Source organism: Eublepharis macularius, chromosome 1 (assembly GCF_028583425.1).
Source record: "Eublepharis macularius isolate TG4126 chromosome 1, MPM_Emac_v1.0, whole genome shotgun sequence".
NCBI classification, from domain to species: Eukaryota; Metazoa; Chordata; class Lepidosauria; order Squamata; family Eublepharidae; genus Eublepharis; species Eublepharis macularius.
Window position 1 is genome coordinate 60,830,170 of NC_072790.1, and position 17,180 is coordinate 60,847,349.

General features: G+C 42.6%; 1 protein-coding gene across 1 annotated transcript in view; it reads right to left on the reverse strand.

Moving 5' to 3' along the window:
• The window catches only part of CSMD1 (CUB and Sushi multiple domains 1), a 1,321,894-nt gene that overhangs the window by 811,042 nt on the left and 493,672 nt on the right, over positions 1-17,180 (reverse strand). The window contains exon 4 of the mRNA XM_054971211.1: positions 16,051-16,245. Within this exon, the coding sequence (XP_054827186.1) occupies positions 16,051-16,245 (195 nt within the window). The remainder of the gene's footprint in view (positions 1-16,050; positions 16,246-17,180) is intronic.

The following is a 17,180-nucleotide window of genomic DNA, read 5'->3' on the forward strand; positions in this document are numbered from 1 at the left end:
TTTTTTTGCAACTGGTGGGGAGGGGAATAGCCCCATCCGTTTGTCTGCCTTCAAAGGGTGAGCACTTTGGGGGCATCTGCCAGCCTTAACTGCCAAAGAAGCCCCTTCTCTAAGGAAACCATGCTCCTTCAAAACTTCTTTAAATTCTCTCCTCATTTCAGAGCCAAGCCAGGAAAGGATTTGAGCTGCAACTTCTCGGCAGATAGGATCTGACCCCCCCATATTCTCCGCTTGATCCGCTGGGGACTGATGAGATGACATTGAGTTTGCGGAACTAGGGAGTTCAAGCTCACAAAGGGTGCCCCCTACCCCCGGCATTGGGTACTGACCCTGTCTTCACAGCCATCAGCGATCCTTTATCCCGCCAAAAAAATAAATATGCAGCAACAATAAAAAATGGTGGGAAAGGTAAACAGAGCCCCCACAGAAGTAAACTGAGTTGACGAGGGGTCTAAGTAGGGGAAAAAATTGGCCTTAACGGCCTCTTACCGCCCCTCTGACGGCATGTCTTTTGTAGCGTATGAGAAGGCTTCTGAAGGGCTGCGTGAAGGCTGAAGCAAGGCTTGTTGGCCCGTTGTGCCCTCCGCTGGCGTTTGCAGACTCGACCGCATCCCCCAAAGCAGGCTCCAGCAAGAAGGGGGGGGAGTTCTGAGCCTGAAGGCTGGAGCCCCGTGCGGGAGTCTGAGCGCAAGCCGTGGAAGCTGGGCTAGCCCAGCGCTGTCGGCTCTGCTGCCTGCTAATGTTGCCCTCTGACAGAAGGCCAGTGAGAGGGGAAAGGTTTAAGCACCCTCCTTCCGTTCCGAGCTCTCCTTTCCATGCTTGTCGCAGCTGCTTCTTCTTTCCTTTTTTTTTGTATTGGGATCGCATGCTCGACGGAGCACTACCAGTTGATGTCCTGCACCCAGGCAGGGCCAGAAAAAAATGAAGAGCTGAGGAAGCTCCTCCCCTTCCAGGATCGTTCAGTTGACTGACCCTGCACTGGAGACGAGTCGCTTCCCATTTGTGAGGACTGACCCACTCCCAATAGACCACTGAAGAAAGAATTCAGTAACATCATTAATCGAATTCTCTTGCATTTATTTCTACATGAGTTTGTTTTATAGGAAGACTGCATCCAATTGGAAATTTCTGCACCTTCTACTCACAATGTTTAGAGAGGCTTCTGTTGTAGACTGCCAACATCAAAGGAGTGTTTTATTTCCCTACCAACTGCTTTGAGATACAGATGAGGAACATGGGATTTTCTACCTGACACAGTATTCCATTCAGTAAGCTATTCTACATATCATGACTCGGTATGGGAGCCATGTTAGAGGATTCAGTTTGGAATCAGTGCAAATTCTCCAGCTCTTGCAGTAAGATCATTGTACATAACAACATTTATTAAGGTTGCCAACCTTCAGGAGGGGGAGATCTTCTAGAATTACAACTAATTTCCAGACTACAGATATCAGTTGCTCTGGAGAAAATGGCTACCTCGAAGGGTGGACTCTATGGTGTTATATCCCATTGAAGTCCCTCCCACTCTTCCCAGGCTCATCCACAAATCTCCAAGTATTTCCCTGGCCAAAGCTGGCAACTGTAGCATTCAATTTTAGTTTTCTTCCCAGTTTCTTAGCTTTCCAAAATGCAACCATTAGTGGCTTAAGCTTACTGGGCAGAAAGAAACAATTAAACTAATTCCTTTACATTTAATTTAGAACCATATTATTGTGGTTCCATTCAATCTTGCATTATACCGCAAGGTTTGATTTGACAGATCATTTAGGTTTCATTTTACTCTATTATGTTGCAACAAAGCTGATAGAAACAAAGCTGTATTTTAATATTACAGAAAACGGAGACATTCATTAGAGGTGCCACAAATTCTCACTTTCTCCCCCTTCTTTCTAAGGCTTTTCCTTACTGTTCATCACCAGCAACAGAATAGATGCAATTAAAAACTTGACTGACATATTATAAAGCTCTAGCAAGTGACATATTGTCATTTCTAGTCACATTATGTAAGGCTTATCAATTAAAAAAAATGCAGCTTTAGACAGCTCTAAATGAACCATGAGCATACATTATTTAGCAAGACTTATTAAAAGTATCTGCAAAGTAGCTACCAGTTCTTTATTAGGTGGCATCTTGTAAAATTCTTGAGGAAAGTTTATTAATTAGGTACAATGATGTAGTTCCTTCACTCAGCAAAATGGAAAAGTTGAAAAAAAAGTTCAATGCCTTTTCATGATTTCTGCCCTAGACACCTATAGCTTCTATCATTTGTATATTATTAGCAAGTTTATTCAAATTCAGTGCTCTGCAGTGACATATTTAAAAATCCCATTGTCATTATTAAATTGTGTGCAACTTCATAAACTGACAATTCATGAAGTTAACTTACACTGTTTAGAAATATCCCAATTACGATGTTTCAGTTCAGCCTTTACCCATCAATCAGTTTATTTGTAATGTAATCAAAACATATAATTTGGCTTGAAAGAAACAGGCAAAGATACTGTGCTTCTCCCAATACTGCAACTGAACAATTAATGCATGCCATTTCATGTCAGCAGCAAATCATCCTGGGCAACTGAAATGTTTTCCAACTGATTTCTGACTGTCCTCATTTTTTAGAGTAGATTTGAATCAATTTATTCTTTTCCAAATGGAGACTGATCTGTTTGCACTTTGTAAAAGATAACATAAGGGCATTGCTGCCATGTGATGGCATTAGGGTTGTCAGCTCCAGGTGGAGAAATTCTTGGGAGATTTGTGAGTTGGAGAGGGCAGGGCTTGGGGAGGGACCTCAGCAGGGACCTCAGTGTTTGAAAGTACCCCGCAACTTTGCTTCAGGATCCCCAAATTGGCTCAGCAATGCTGGGGCTAATTGGGGGATCCTGAATCTTTTACAAATCGGGCCCAACTCCGGTTGAATTGGAATTGGAAACCCGACGTGCACATCCCTAGTTGTAATTCCAGAAGGTCTCCAGCCAAAACCTGGAGGTTAAAACAAGGGGAAGAGGGCTCCTCCGGACCCAGAAACTATTAGTAACCAAATTAAAAAAAACAAACAAACCTGGTGGCGTAATGAATTTATCTACTCTTAAGTAAATGCTTCTATATATTGTTTATCTGTGAAAAGTGCTGAGTGCCAAAGTGCTGTATTTATAAATAACAATAAATATCACTTTGAAAATCACAATAAATATCTTTCAAAAGTTTCCTATAAATTGATCATGTATACTCAAAAATCCAACCAGTATAGAATTGCCACGGAAGAAAGATGATCATAAATCCCAAGGAATATAATCCTAACAGGTTTGTTCTGTTTGTATCTCTTGCGGGTAATATAGAATCCTGTAGACAGAATATCCAAAGACAGTATAGTCTAGTGGTTATTGTTGTAAGTCAACTAGTAGTTGTAGAGCCTAATGGGTTCTGCCAGCTTGTCTCATCCCGTTTTGACCATATGATTTCTCAAAGGCTCATATTCAACATCACATATAAGTTTTCAAAATAAAGATCAGAGCATCACCAGGTTGCTGAGGCCAAAAATAGTACCAGCCTGGCAGAACTTTGGCACTTAGCACTTTTCACAGATAAACAATATATAGAATCGATGTATTGTCGGACACTGAGAGATCTCTGTCTTTTGGTGCTACACCTCTGAAGATGCCAGCCACAGCTGCTGGCGAAACGTCAGGAACTACAATGCCAAGACCACGGCAATATATAGAATCATTTACTTATGAGTGTATAAATTCATTATACCTCCGGGTTTAAGATCCAGTTTGGTGTAGTGGTTAAGAGTGCAGGACTCTAATCTGGAGAGCCAAGTATGATTCTCCACTCCTCCCCTTGAAGCCAGCTGGGTGACCATGGGTCACTCACAGCTTCTAGGAGCTCTCTCAGCCCCACCCACCTCACAGGGTGTTTTGTTGTGGGGATAATAATAGCATACATTGTAAACTGCTCTGAGCGGGTGTTAAGTCATCCTGAAGGGCAGTATATAAATTACGACTATATTATTATTATTATTTTGGTTTGGTTACTAGACAACACCTAGAGGTTGGCAACCCTAGATGGCACATATCTGTGGTACTTTCTCTTTCTGATTCCATCACAGTTATGGATAATGCAGGCGTTAAATTAGCTTAGCAAGTCTAAGCAAGGTTCTATTATTACATGTTCCTGTTCTTCCAACCATTATATATTTATCCTGCCTTTCCTCCAGGGAACTCAGGACACATACAGAAAAACATCCAGTTATAATTGAAATTTTTACTTACTAAATATAAGATGTGATATTTCAATGAGAAGGATGTATTTGTTTCCTATTTCTTCCCATTACAGCTTTAGCGTCGACTTCAATTTTAGTCACTTTTAATCGCAATGAATTAGTTACATCAAATTTATTTTGGTATTTAGTTTTAATATGAACCATGGCTGAAAATCCCACTTCACATAAGTATGAGGTAGTGAAGGGGAGGACTTTCATGGCTTCATCAAACAGGCAGGGATAGGTGTCAGCAACTGAAAGCCAGAATTTTGTTAATTGCTTGCGATTAAAAGTGTTTTTCAGTGATGTATCTTCTAATAAATCAATAAGTTCTTCATTTGCTTTTGTTGACATTACAGTTGGTATGTTGTCTTGAAACGGGTTACAAATCCAGCTCATCATGTCGAACTTTTTAATCTCTTCCCCGAAGTAGGCGTCAAAGTTATTTTTCAACTCTGTTAAATGAGTGGAAATTGCAGACACTACACTGATATCTGGCTGCACTTCGTTTTCTATAATGAAAGTTTCAAATGTTTCAAAACAATCATACTTGCCTTCCTCGATACATCTCTTCCACAACATAAGTTTTTTTCATGAACGCTTGAATTTTACCGTGAACTGCAAAAATATTGGATCCGTTTGATCCTTGCAGGTACAAATTGAGTTCGTTTAACTTTGAGAAAATATCCGCCATGTATGTGAGCTTGAGGATGAATTCTTCGTCCAGTAGAGATTCAAGATATTCATTTTTTTCCTTCCAGGTAAACTCTAACTTCATTGCGTAATTCCACTAATCTTGTCAGTACTTTCCCTCTGGATAACCAACGTACCTCTGTATGCAGAAGAAGAGATTTATGGAGACTACCCATCTCTTCGCACAGCTTTTGAAATAAACGTGTTTGTAAGGGTCTTGTTTTAATATAATTTACAATTTTCACAGCGGTATTTAATACTGTTTTTAAATCATCAGGCAATGGTTTTGAAACCAGTGCTTCTCTATGAAGGCTACAGTGTGTCCACGAAGCATTGGGACTTCGTTCAAGAACCCTCGTGACCACACTGCTATTTTTGCCGCACATAGCTCGAGCTCCATCAGTGCATATGCCGACACAGTTCTTCCATTCCAACCCTTTTTCTTTTGTATAAGAATCAATTTCTTTGAAAATTTACTCGTCCGTTCCACGAATAATTGTTTTGCAGAACAAGATATCTTCATGCGTGTTGTTTTGCCATACATAACGCACGAAAACAAATAACTGAGATAGGCTTTGCACATTGGTAGACTCATCCAGTTGTAGTGTAAAATATTTACTACCAACTACTCTATGGATTAACTCATCCTCTGCCCATTCGGACATCTCGTCAATTCTTCGTGCAACAGTATTATTGGAAAGTGGTATACGTTCAATTTCCTTTACTTCTTTTTCTCCAAACATCACTCCAACAGCATCTTTAATCGATGGCAACACTAAATTCTCGCCAATGGTATGAGGTTTACCTGCTCAGGCAATTCTTAAGCTAATAAGATATGAGGCTTAAGTAGCTTTTTCATTAATATTTATGAAATGTGAAACAATATTCTTTGAAGATTTCATATCCAATAATTTTCTTTGAAAAAAATCCACTTGCTTATTTTTTAAATGGGAATGTTTCGTTTCTATATGACATGTCAACTTACTTGGACGCATACTTTCGTTCGCCAATATTTCGCAGCAAATAACGCATTGAGGGCATGGATCCACCATATCTTGATTCCACATGAATCCTAGTTTCAGGTATTCGACATCATATTTTCTCACAACTTTTCGACGTTTTGTTTCATGTGAACTTGTAGAGGGAGCTAGTAGGTCAGGCTCAGTGTCACTTTTGTCATCCGAAATAACGTCTTCTATTTTTTCATCGCTCTGTACACAATCCGCTGCTGGCAATGTACTTTTTGCTATCCGTTTCAACCACTTGTCCGTTATTTAGTTTTAAGAAGATAATAAACACACAATATGCGACGACGAATACTACAGTGACAACTGACGCTCGGGCTCGCGAGTTGCCTTCGGCCACCCCGCCCCCGCCCCCGCCCCACGCCCATGATGAACGATCACACTCCACGCCACGCCACAAGAAATTAAATTATTAGTAACCGTTCGGTTGCCAGCCGAACGACACGGCCCGGCCAACGTGTTGCAACTGTCGCCCTATCAGTTTCAGGGCCCACCCAATATCCACTCGCGACCCACCAGTGGGTCCCGACCCATACTTTGGGAAACAGCGCTCTAGAGAACTCTTTCAATAAACAAGCGGATGTTCAAAGGATTTTTATTTATAAAATAATAAAGATCAATTGCACACAAAACACACAGCACACATATAGAGCTAACTAGAAAAGCAGGGAGGAAAATTGGAGAGAGAATTGTAGGGTTGGATAGTTACCAATCAGATGAGAACAGGCATCCGTGAGAGAGTAATGCTGAGTGGCCAAGCGTCATGGCAGGAGAAATGAAAGCTCAGATGGGGTCTGAGGGTGGATGATGGATCCAAGGGCTTGCACACAACCATGGCAGAGGGGTAGTCCGATTATTCTGTAGAACATATCCTAGGGCAGAATTGCATCTTCTGCTCAAAACCAATACCTTAATAACTGTCTCTGGGGTGAGACAAAGAACTGGGAAGCTGTCTCCTAGGTGAGACAATAAAACTGGGAAGGATTGATTAAGCCTTTCTGGGCAAAACTAAAGTTATCAGTGATGACTGATGGCCTGTGATGGCTTAGTGGGTGAGGCTATCATAACCTTGAATAACCTAGAATGGGAGAGTGGATACGGAGAAGATTAGCAGGGTGTTTTAGGAAGATAAAACTCCTGGAACACCCTATTTTCTTAGGAGCTTTGCACATCTCTGGGGTGTGGGGGCTGAAAGCTGGTCTTGCTCGGTGACTCACATGCTAGTCATTTTCCAGTTCCCAGCCAGGATCTAGCAGCCATTTCCTGCCTTGCTAGGCAGTGTTTTTGGATTTAAAAGACAAGAGAGGGGCTTATGACATTGTCATATTCATAAGCCTTCCATTAATGTGAAGGCAGGTCTGACTGCTAACACCTCAGCCTCAATACCTGCTGGCAGATGCCGCTGAGCCAGATCACCCTTCAGCCTATTTAGGCTGAGGCCTAGCAAAGCTTCGGTACTGGTTCAACCAGTTCACTTCATCCAAGCTCCATTGAAGGCCAGCCAGCCAAGTAACCAATTCCCTGAGGAGACCATTCAACCAAGTGCAAGACAATTTTCCAACTGAGGTCACACTTCATGTATCTGATGAAGCAAGCTCTAGCATATGGAAGCCACCCCCTCCCCTTAAATCTGTTCTTAAAGGCGTCATGAGATTTTGGGGGGGGGTATTATTATTTTCAAAAATATCATTACCGTGTGCCCAAGTTCATCTAATTTCCATGATTGTTGTGATGGAAAACTGTATCCCTGAGCCCATCTGTTGGGAGGGTTGGGTATAAATCAAATATAATAATAATAATAAAAATATCTTATGATTCCACCCCACCCCCCTCTTCTACGCATCGATTCAAGTTACAGAGGTCCACAATATAAATATATAAAGAAACCCTTAAAAAAACCCAACCCACAGCTAGGGCAGGAACGGACACAAGTGTTGGAGGAGATTAATTTCACAAATTAATTCAACTAGCCAGGGACTGCAAAGGGAAAGATACAAAAGCTGTGCTAGTAAACAAAAACAAAAAAGCAAGGGGGCTGAAAACAGCGTATTTCAGATATGGTGGTACTCCTGCTTCAGACACTTTTCCTGAAGCTCTAAGGCTAGCTGTAAGGCTGTTCAACAAATCATATATTTGAGTCATTTAAATGTGCATTACTTGACCTGTACAGGCACTGCATGTGCATAAGGCCACATGGCTGAAGCAGCCCTCCAGAGCCAAAGAAAGGAATGATTCGGGATAAAATGGGGAAAAGCTTTATGGAAGGGCCTTGGGACAGGAAAGGGAAACTGAAGTCCTTCATTCAAGAAAATAAGGAGAATGACTGGGTGAAACCTCACAGGTCCCAAATGCTGGACTGCAGGCAGAGAAGTGAGGAATTTATCAAATCAGCCATTACAGTAAATTGGAGGGAGAGCAAAATCTTGTCAGATTAATTAATTCAGGTTCCATCAGTAAAGTGAACATTGAAATGGAAGCTAAGGTAAGTCCTTCCCAGATGATACAATCATGCATAGTGGGCACCAATGACACATACCAGAAGTGTGCAGTACCTGTGATCCTCCAAACATGTGCGGTTGCCATGTTGTGTGAACAAGGTTTACACATATTTAACATGATAGCACAGATATGATTTAATAAACAGCCTTAGAACTCATCTTCTCTTCCATACTGTTCTCTTGTAGAAAAAATAGAAAGGAAAAATCTGGAAACAAATCACATACAGGGTTGCTAGCCCTCCCTAAAGAATCTCCCCCTCTGAGACATTGTTGCTTCAGGTTTGAATGAGAATTGATGTCATTTCAAGCCCTGCGGAGAGTGGACACACAAAGGATACACACATGGAAGAACAGCTGGTGTCCCCCTCCTGCCCAACACCCCCAGTCCCCTGGGATTACGGTAAGGGGACCTTTTAACCCTGCTCACACACTACCTTAGACTACTGGGGGGGGGGAGAAGTATCAGAAACAGGAGCATTTCCCTATCAACCAATGGTCTACACATCTTTATTAAAAAAACACAGATATATTGTTCATGCCTATTGTGAACAGAACTGATGAAATGTCAATCTGTAACTGGAAAAAAAATGTATCTCAGCTTTGGCCATCAAATCACACTTCAGAATTGTAACAGATAACTACACTGAACATGGCAATTCTTAACATTTTTTTTACAATTTGAATAATGCTATTTTCTTGCATCTGACAAAGTGAGGGCTGAAAGCTTAGGCTGGAATATATTTTCTTAGTGTTTACAGCGCTCTGGACTTCTGTTCAGTTATTTCACTGGAAATTCTAATTTGTTAAGCAAACACATTTATAATTACTTACCAGCAGAAACTACTACTTTTAAAAGTATTAAGCAAAATAATTGCAAAATCAGTCATTCCTAAGTATCAGCAAAATTATCCTTATTTGTAAGAATCAGCAAAATTAGCAGAAAAGGGAATTCTGCATACACTGTGCAATTTTTGCAAATTTCAGTATATTATAAATGTTACTAAAGCTAAAATATAAGCTTCATACTATACCAAATCACTAATTACTTTTAAGTTGATTAAGTTGCAAACAATTGAACATAAGGCTATAATCTCAAACATAAATAGAGCAAATGTCACTGACTTATCTATGAGTAAACATACTTAGGATCACACTGCAGACATGTCTAATTTTGGCTGGACAATGCTTAATAGGCATCACTCAAAGCCTCTGCTAAATGGCATATAATCTGATACTCTTGGAGAAATGTTACTCCTCTTCTAAACTCCCAGTCCTGCCCCAGAAATCCCCCTTCCCAATCCCTATTATTATTATTGTTATTATTATTTGACTTCTATCCCACACTCCCCAGATCCTTAAAGGAATGGACTTTAAAAATTATCCTACCTATTCCTAAAAAAAAGGTACACACTACCAATTATAGACAAATTGTAAAAAATGACAGATCAGTTTTCATGGACACCCAAAAGCCTAACCTTTGATGTGAGGGAACTTTGCATAAAACCTAGGACTCAAGCAAACCATTCTGGAATGTGCAAGTGTTGAAATCCATGCTGAGATTTTCTGAATTTTGAAAGGGCATCTGCAAACAAAGTAATCTCACCATTTGGTGTATAATTTGTGGCTACAGAAATGTCATAGAGCACATCTTTAAATCTTTTATTTTAAGGGAGAAATTAAAAATCAAAGGAGTTGAAATATATTACCATACTGCTTAATTAAGTTTGTTAATTTCTATCATTCTAAATGCCCCCACTCAAGTATTTCCAAGAACTGCAACCTACAGGGCTATCCTAGGAAGAGTTACACCCTTGGGTCCATAACTGCCTTCTCTCATATTGTCTAGCCCATCAACTGAGATTTACTTCACAAGCCCTGCTCTCTGTAACCCCACCTTCATATGTATCTGAAGAAGTGAGCTGTGGCTCACGAAAGCCCATACTCTACCACAAATTTTGTTAGTCTTATAGGTGCTACTGGACTCTTGCTCTTTTCTACTGCTGCAAACAGACACAGCTACTCATCTTGATCTACCCACCTTCATAGGTGAGGCAGGTGGAAACCAGAAACAGGACTTTTTTCAGTAGCAACACTTCGTTTATGGAATGCTCTTCCTCTTGAGTCTCGCCTGACATATACAGTGCTTTCTTTTAGGGAACAGGCTAAAATGTTTTCGTACATTCAGGCTTTAAATTAAAGGGTTGCTCTTAAGCAGTCAACAATCTGTTTTTTATGTTCTAACTTTTTATCCTGGGATGGTTTTTAATGCTGGAATTTAATTGATATATTGTAATATACTGTTATATTTTGTTCTGATTATTTTTATTTTGTAAGGTGTCTTGGGCAGGTTACTCGAGAAGTGGCATAGAAATTTTCTAAATAAATAAATAGATAATAAATCCACTGAAGTCAGTGGGCCTAGAAAGCTGTTGCTTTCTTCTAAAAAGCAACGTTTATATAAACAAAGGTACCATCATTAGGCTTGCCAACCTACAGATGATGGCTGGAGATCTCCTGGAATTACAACTGATCTCCAGGCCTCAGAGATCAGTTCCCCTGGAGAAAATGGCTGCTTTGGAAGGAGGATTCTATGGCATTATACCCCATTGAGTTCCCTCCCCACCCCAAACTTCTCCCTCTCCAGGTACCCCCCCCCCCAAAAAAAAATCTCCATGAATTTCCCAACTTGACCTGGCAACCTTAACCACCATGTTGTTCTCAAATATATCTCTCATATAAGACAAAATTCAGTTTTGAGAAATATTCAATAGCTCTTAGTGTTCCTTTTCTGAAACATTCTTTTGCAACCATATGTTTTAAGAAAAAATAAATACATCACCACCTCCACTGATCAAAGACTTTATATATCTGTGGACCTGATAGGGAAGTGGATGTCACACACTATGTAAGCTGGTCTTTATATAGCCATCCTAGGGACGTGAGCATTTTATAAACGATGGCTCCCAGACTCACCTAGGGGACAGATTGCTGGGGATGCAGGGGAGGTAGGCGGGGAGATGGCATGGCGACTGTTATTTTTGTGGTGGGGTGGGAGAATGGCCAGGGGCCAGGGGCACACCCAGGCACATCTGGTGCAGGCCCCTGGTCTGCAAGGCTGGTTCCTGCCCCTCAGCACTTGGCCTACGGCAGCAGCAAGGAAAGACACACCTGGACCAAGAGGAAGGGAGGCATGCGGGCTGTGCACGAATGGCCAAGCAGGCCGCAGGCCACGTCAGTGGTCAGCGGGCCGCTCGAGGTGCCAGTGCTGGCCTGAGGGCCATACGAGGAATCAGCGGCAGCTACAGGCTGTGGGAGGCTCCGGCTCCAGCAAGCGGGCCTCGCATGCTGAGATGGTGGTGAGCGGACCTCGCACGCCGCGCTGGCAGCAAGCAGGCCTCACAGGCCATGCCAGCAGCAAACGGGCCTCGCAGGCCACACCGGCAGTATGGAGGAGGACCGCGGCAGCGGCGGTGAGCAGCTGTGGCCAAGCACAGAGATGGGCCACACAGGGCCACTGCAGCGAGGCTGCATAAAGGGTGGCAGCATGTGGGCTGCGTAGGCCACTGTGCAGCATCAACAGCAGCAGCAGTGGGGAAGGCGGCGGCAAGCCTGCAGAGACAGGGACACGTGGGACCGCATTGGCCTCATAGCCAGCAAAGGGCATGGCAACCGGCACCAGCAAAAGAAACAGGTGGGATCAGGTGCTGCGACTGCGCGCAGGCCCCAGTGGTAAGCATGGGGAGTGGAGGCCAGGCAGGGCTGCACAGGCTATGCCATGGCCTCCTTTGGGCAGGGGCCCTGTGCCCGTGTCACACCTGGGGAACCGTGGCAGCGGGGGCTGCTGTGGTGGCATGGGTTCCAGTGGGCCTGAGTGGGTGCTTCAGTCCTGTAACAGTAGGGTTGCCAACCTCCAGGTGGCTGCTGGAGAGCTCCTGGAATTACAACTGGGTCCAGACAACAGGGCGTCCCTGGTGTGAATTGCTGCTTTAGAGAGTGGATTCTAGGGCACTATACTCTGCTGATGTTCCTCTCCCCCCCAAAAAACTCTCACCTTTCCAGGCTTCATGCCCCCCCCAAAGAAATCTCCAGGAATTTCCCGACCCAAAGCTGGCAACCCCATGTACCAGTTCGGAACAAATTAAATATATTGATTAAAAAAGGGGGGGGGGCTTGAGCCAAGTTCAGACCTCCCATGGTATTGCAGACTTGTGAAGCACATAATTTGGAGCAAGCCACCATTTTATGATTGGCTCTATCCACCATTTTGTGATTGGAGGATCCCTAGGCTCGTGGAGGGGAGAAGTTAAGTTGCTCTCTGGAAGGAGGCCTGCTTCCTTGGCTCTGTTCCAAATTGATCCACTTTTATTAATGGAACATGGAGATAATGCCTAGTAGAATTGTGGTGTGGAAAACCTTGGTAACTTTTATGACTGGCTGTATCCACCAGGTCGCCATTTGGTGAGGGGAGAATCCCTAGGCTCGTAGGGGGAGAAGTAAGTCACCTTCTGGATTGAGGCCTTCTTCCCCTGTTCTTCCTTGGCTCTGTTCCAACTGGTTCTGCTTTCCTTAATGTACTGGTGAGGAGTCCAGGGACGCCTTTAAGATCTAACAACTTTATTGTAGCATAAGCTTCTGAGAACCACAGTTCTCTTCGTCAGACAGATGTCTTGGAAGTGCTACCGGACTCTTTGCTATTTTGTGACTGCAGACTAACACGGCTAACCCCTCTGGATCTATTTCCTTAGCCAGGCACAGAGGTAATGCCTAGTAAAATAAATACATAGAAAACCTTTAGTAACTGACCGGCCTGTAGTTTCCCGGGTCATCCTTCCTCCCTTTCTTAAAGATTGGGATAACATTTGCTCTTCTCCAATCTTGTGGCACATCCCCAGTCCTCCAGGAGGCCTTGAAGATGATGGACAGGGGTTCTGCAAGTTCTCTGGAAAGTTCTTTCAGCACTCTTGGGTGCACCCCATCCGGCCCAGGGGATTTGTATTCATCCAGTGTAGCCAGATGCCTTTCCACTACCTCTCTGTCAATGTCAATTAGCCACTCAGGTGTCCTGCCACATTTTCTATATCTCTAGATGTGCCTGAGTTCTTCAGGGAGAAAACAGAGGCAAAAAAGTCATTAAGCCTGTCTGCTTTTTCTCTGTCCTGCATCAGAGTTTCTCCATCTACTCCCAACAGCGGCCCAATTGCCTCTTTTACCTTGCGTTTGCTTCTCACATATCTGTAGAAGTTTTTCTTATTGTAGCGAGCCCTCCTGGCCAGACCCAGCTCGTACTGAGCTTTGGCCTCACTGATGGCTGATCTGCAGTACCTAGTAACCCTCATATACTCCTCTTTAGAGGTCTGTCCTTCTCTCCATTTCCTGAAGATTTCCTTTTTCTTCCTTAGCTTATTCTGGAGCTCTCTGTGCATCCACATCGGTTTCTTGGAGCCCTTACCATGTTTCCGTCTTGCTGGGATAGTGAGGGCTTGAGCTTGCAAAAGCTCGTGTTTGAGAATGGCCCACCCTTCACTCGCTCCTTTCCCTTCCAGCACACTCCCCACGGAATGACTCTCATCAAGCCTTTGAGTTCATCGAAGTTGGCCCTACGAAAATCTAACCTACAAGTCTGGCTATGAAGTTCCTTGGCTCCCCACAGCAACTGGAATTCAAGAAGGACATGGTCACTTCGCCCTAAGGTCCCCACCACCTTCATCTCATCTACCAATTCTTCCCTGTTGGTTAATATCAAGTCTAGTATGGCCGAACCCCTAGTAGCTTCCTCCACCTTTTGAAAAAGGAAGTTATCGGCCAGGCAGGTCAGGAAATTGCGTGATTCATGACGCTTTGCTGAGCCTGTCTCCCAGCACACATCGGGGAAGCTGAAGTCACCCATTGTCGTTGTGTTCCCTCCCTGCTCTCCTCCCCAACTTAGCACTCACCTGCAATTCTTCATTAATAGGCCAATTAGATCAAATATGCATTCCCCTTACTAGCAATGGTTTGTTTATTATATCAAGGACTGCTAAATTTGCTGTGGTAACTCAGAAAATTCATGACTAGCATATAAAAGACAAAATAATGTCTTTTCTTATGATCTTATTTGATAGTTAATATCTTGGCAGCATATCCTAAGAATTTTAAATGTTTTTTTTGCTACAACTGTCTGGGTTTTTAAAAGAACATGCATGAAGGGTCTGAAGCGAATATTGTAGTAGGATCTTGTTTATGTATATATTTATAACTTTTTCTGACTGGCCCCATATCCACCCTTCTCTATCCAGCTTGCAGTAGGGATTAGCCAGTCACTTCAGGGCCCAGTCAGAATTCTTAGCTCTATTACCCAGATTGGCTCAGATCTACAGGGGAAGAGTGATGTCAAAGCCATACTACAAGATTTGGAGAAAAAAACTCAAGGAAATAAGTCATACTATAAAGAGAATATTGTAAGATATTGATGATGAAACAAAAGACCTTGGCAAACACCCTTGAGACATCACTTGAAAAGTGAAGCTTCTCAGGATTATTAGACTCATCAAGAACTTGGGATGGCACCAACTTGATGCCTGTCTGTTTCACTGCACCCTGAAGTCAAAGCACTGGAAAGGGAGTGAACGTGAAAGGCAGTTGGACCATGGCTGCAATGAGTTAGAAAAACTACACTTCCCTGTGTAAAAGTTGCTTCTGTGGAAAGAGAAATTCTCTGACCTAAACCCAACCACAGTTATCCACATTTAAGAGACTGATTGATTACGATAAACTACATTATGAGTGATGTAAAATCAATAATGCTGTGACCATTTACTCAACCCACAAGTCTGTGAGTCAAACCAAACGAGACGAGTTACTTGAGTCCAACATGCGTCTGCTCACCTCAAGGTTTGATGGGAAGTGTAGGAAGTGTAGGCGTCCTTGCAGCTTTAAGTTTAACATTTACAGAGCAGCAGGGAGGGGAGTGCCAGTGTCGAGCTCTTGCCGGGAACCCTCCTTCCCCTCCTCTGGATGTGTGTGTGGGGGGGTTCGGGGCCCCTCTCCTGCACAGCAGACAGGGTGCCTGGCCACTGCTAGCTGCTAGTGCGGCTTTGGGCAGGGGCTGGGCGAAGAGGTCAGCAGACAGGGCGCCCAGAGTGTGGCTGCCTCTTCCCCACCCCCCGCTTGCCCGGCCCCTGCAGAGCGACACCATTAACTATCTAAAGTTCATAATAGATTGTCATATTTGTATTCTCTGAATAAATTAATTTGTATTTTTTCAAGTTTGTATTTTGAATCATATCAGGTTACATACATACTCTCATTGTGTCTTATTGTGACATCCATTCTATGAATACATCCAAAAAATTTTAAAGCCTAGACAGCATTCCTAGTCTTGTGTTGTTCTACAAGGAACATCCTAGCACGAGTCTCAGCTTAGATATGGCAATTCTTAGTTGCCAGGGGATACATATCTCAAGTACATGTAATAATTCTGGCTCTTACTAACAGACTTTAAATAGGTTTTGAACATTCATTTTATGATTCTAAGTCTATATTACACATTGTCAAAGTGTAATCATAGCTTTATCCAATTTGGGACTCATACCTCTGCAAAATGGAACTGGAAAATCCCATGATGCTCCATTTCCAGGACTCATGATACACGTCAACATAGCATGACCTTCCAGGATATAGCCTGAGATGCAGCTGTATCGAATTTTGTCTCCAATATTGAATCTCGTGCCATCAAGAACTCCCTTAGGTATTTCCCCCGGGTTGCCACAGGTATGGCTAGGTAGCACTGTTAAAGAAAGAAAACAGATGTTGTTAAAGTAAAATGTACAAAATAAATACACCTCTGCCAATGAAATCATGTATTTATTTGTGCAGTAAATATACATCTCTTAGTTTTGCTTATCTGATTTCACTTACAACAAATACATTTCAAGTAGAGTAATGGAATACCAGGAAATGAGCAGATGATAATAAACTAGCAGATGAAATTTATATGCATTTTATATAGAAATGCAGCATACACTTTCACTGAATGTACACTTAAGAAAACATCACAGCTATTTAAGTCATTTCCTCTGCAAACCTGGAGTTACAGAACATGTTTGATCGACTCAGATACACAAAAATTTTGCCTTTGGCCAATGAGACTTGCATATGTTGTTATCTCTTTATTAGTATTTATATTAGGATTAAGCTGAATCTTCATGAGATCATTTACATTTACATACTGTGAACATGAATCTTTCCTTCTGTTGATTCCTGGAGCACATAGAGATGGGTGAAGTTCTCTCTTCATAGTAAGAAAAGGGAGGTCACCCATGCATTGCTCAGTCACAATCCCTCCTACTGTTTTGAAGCTGCCTTGCAACCAAGCAGTTTTCCCTGGCTTTTTGCATTGCACTGTGAGACGCTGCGCATGTGAGATGCTGAAATGTCCACATAGTGCCTAAACAACTGGACAGCACTGTCTGTGATCCAGCACTGTGATTCAGCATCACTTCTTTTGTAGAGGTAATTTTTTTCAAAAAGTTACAAAGGACAAACACACTGGGGGATAGAGGCGCATTACATATTCCACAACCCCTCAAATATTCCCTGACATACAGATTATGATACTTTGGATTAGTGCTAATTTATACACTCCACAGAGCCAAACAAATGTACACGAAAAGATTCAAAGCCTACACTGACTTCTTTAATTAAAGCCTCTTTTGTATATCC